This window comes from Pteropus vampyrus, unplaced genomic scaffold (assembly GCF_000151845.1).
Source record: "Pteropus vampyrus isolate Shadow unplaced genomic scaffold, Pvam_2.0 Scaffold1324, whole genome shotgun sequence".
NCBI classification, from domain to species: domain Eukaryota; kingdom Metazoa; phylum Chordata; class Mammalia; order Chiroptera; family Pteropodidae; genus Pteropus; species Pteropus vampyrus.
The window spans coordinates 3,238-5,753 of NW_011890105.1; the positions used below are offsets into that span (position 1 = coordinate 3,238).

Sequence of the window (2,516 nt, forward strand, 5' to 3'; positions counted from 1 at the left end):
GCTGTGGACATCAGAGGTGCTCTCTGTAGCCGCTGGCTCTTGTAGCTGCCTCTCACTGCGTTTCATTTCAGTGTGGACTAGGAGGCTTGCAATTCTCCATGTATCAGCCGCTGGAGCCAAAGCCCACCAAAGCCCAGGCGTCCTGTCCTCAGGCTGTGATGTCTACCTTCAGAATACCTTGCCTGTTTCTGAACTTTTGGGAGAAGTTTTTACCTTACGACGACCCAACCATGTCCCATCTACATGGAGGGCAAATCAGGAAATGATTTAAATCCCCAAACTAATCAAAATTGGGATCTGATTATTTCACCCAATTTCCCACTCAGATTTCACCCAACCGTACACCCTAGCATTGCTGCTCAAAGAACTCAAATGCCCTGAAGATGAGTGCTAGTCCTCGGAAGCATCCTTGCAAGTAGATAGAGGGTAGAGGTGAGAAGGAGACATGCATTTTTTCCATCTCTTAAAGGGAGTAAATGTGAACTTGACTCACAGGCGTCTTCCTCGGCTTCCGGTCGCTTTACGCTGGTGCGTACAGCCTAGTACTGACGCGCCCTCTGCTCCTGTACGTACTCATAGAGGGGGTTCAGGGCAACCTCTGCCTTGGTTGGGTGCCTTCCGCCCTGTTCTCTTCTTTGGGGCCTCCCATTGCCTGGGGCTGGGTGGAGGGCAAGGTCACCGTACCTTCCCCGGGAGCCTTGGCTCTGGCCGTCCGTAGTCACGCCGGACTTCCCTCCGTTAGTGCAGTCCCGCTGGGTCCAGTGGGACTGCCTGTCCTGGGGCCCGTGACCTCTCTCTCTCTCCTCGTGGGTCTGCCTGTCCCATCTCTGATGGCTTTGCTGGTCCTCGTGGGTCTGCCTGTCCCGTTTCTGATGGCCCTGCTGGTCGTCATGGGTCTGCCTGTCCTGTCTCTGATGGCTCTGTTGGTTCTCATGGGTTTGCCTATCCCACCTCTGATGGCCTTGCTGGTCATCATGGGTTTGTCTGTCCTGTCTTTGATGGCTCTGCTGGTCGTCATGGGTTTGCCTGTCCCATCTCTGATGGCCTTGCTGGTCGTCATGGGTTTGCCTGTCCTGTCTCTGATGGCCTTGATGGTCGTCATGGGTTTGCCTGTCCCATCTCTGATGGCTCTGCTGGTCGTCATGGGTTTGCCTGTCCCATCTCTGATGGCTCTGCTCATCCTCATGGGTTTGCCTGTCCCGTCTCTGATGGCCTTGCTGGTCGTCATGGGTTTGCCTGTTCTGTCTCTGATGGCTCTGCTGGTCGTCATGGGTTTGCCTGTCCTGTCTCTGATGGCTCTGCTGGTCGTCATGGGTTTGCCTGTCCCGTCTCTGATGGCCTTGCTGGTCGTCATGGGTTTGCCTGTCCTGTCTCTGATGGCCTTGCTGGTCGTCATGGGTTTGCCTGTCCCATCTCTGATGGCTCTGCTGGTCGTCATGGGTCTGCCTGTCCTGTCTCTGATGGCTCTGCTGGTTGTCATGGGTTTGCCTGTCCCGTCTCTGATGGCCTTGCTGGTCATCATGGGTTTGCCTGTCCCATGTCTCACATGTGGTTTCCTGACCCTCAAGACTGTGTCTGCCCCAGCTTTGGTGGCCCTGCTCTTCATCTGCCTGGTGGCTCTGCCCCTCACCACGACTCTGCCTGGTCTGGGCCTGCCTGTGGCCTTGCTCTCTAGAGCATGATTGCTGGTCAGTCCCTCTGTGACAGTGTGGCCTTTCTTGCTGGATTTGTGCTACGAGTTTGTGTTGGTGGTGTTGGCTGTCCTCCTCAGGCCCCCAGGCCTGGTGGCTGTTCTGCTGCCCTTGTCTAGACTGGACTCTCTGTCCCTGATCTCGGTTCGCTTCCTGTCCCTGCGTCTGTTGGCTCAGTGGCCCTGGCCTTCCTGACCACTCGGCACGTGGATCTCTGCTTGTGTCTGCGCTCTCTCGGAAGCGCCTGTTCAGCCCGGTGTCCCCAGTCTCTGGTTGACTGCGCTGCGAGCCTGGGCCTTGTCTGTCTGTCTGGCCATACTGAGAGCTCAGGCCTTGTCTGTCTGTCTGGCCATAATGATAACTCTGGCCTTGTCTGTCTGTCTGGCCATACTGAGAGCTCAGGCCTTGTCTGTCTGTCTGGCCATACTGAGAGCTCAGGCCTTGTCTGTCTGTCTGGCCATAATGATAACTCTGGCCTTGTCTGTCTGTCTGGCCATGTTGAGAATCCAATTCTTGCCTGTCTCTGTGACCACAGCCTGATTCCTGACCCAGTCTCCCAGACTGACCATAATAAGAGCCTGATTCCTGTTGGTTTCTTTGGCTGGAACGAGACTCTCCCAGTTTTCCAGACTGGTCATCAAGAGAATCCTGAACTTGTCTCTCACACTGATTTAAGGCAAAGATATGTCCTTGTCCTTTGGACTGGTCACTGACAGATTTATGACTCAGTCTTTGACCAGAGCTGGAGTCCTGACCTCGCTTCTCAGACTGGCCACAGCGGGAGTCCCTGTCCTGTGTCCCAGACTGACCGTGGTGGGAGTCCCT

General features: G+C 55.3%; 1 protein-coding gene across 1 annotated transcript; it reads right to left on the reverse strand.

Annotated features, from left to right (window-relative positions):
• Positions 1-684: 684 nt before the first annotated feature.
• Positions 685-2,144, reverse strand: LOC105310165 (repetin-like; the record flags this gene model as incomplete). The annotated part of the gene is made up of 1 exon (XM_011386368.1): positions 685-2,144. A coding segment is annotated over one exon (1,460 nt), but the record flags the coding sequence as incomplete, so codon positions are not given.
• Between the last annotated feature and the right edge of the window lie 372 nt (positions 2,145-2,516).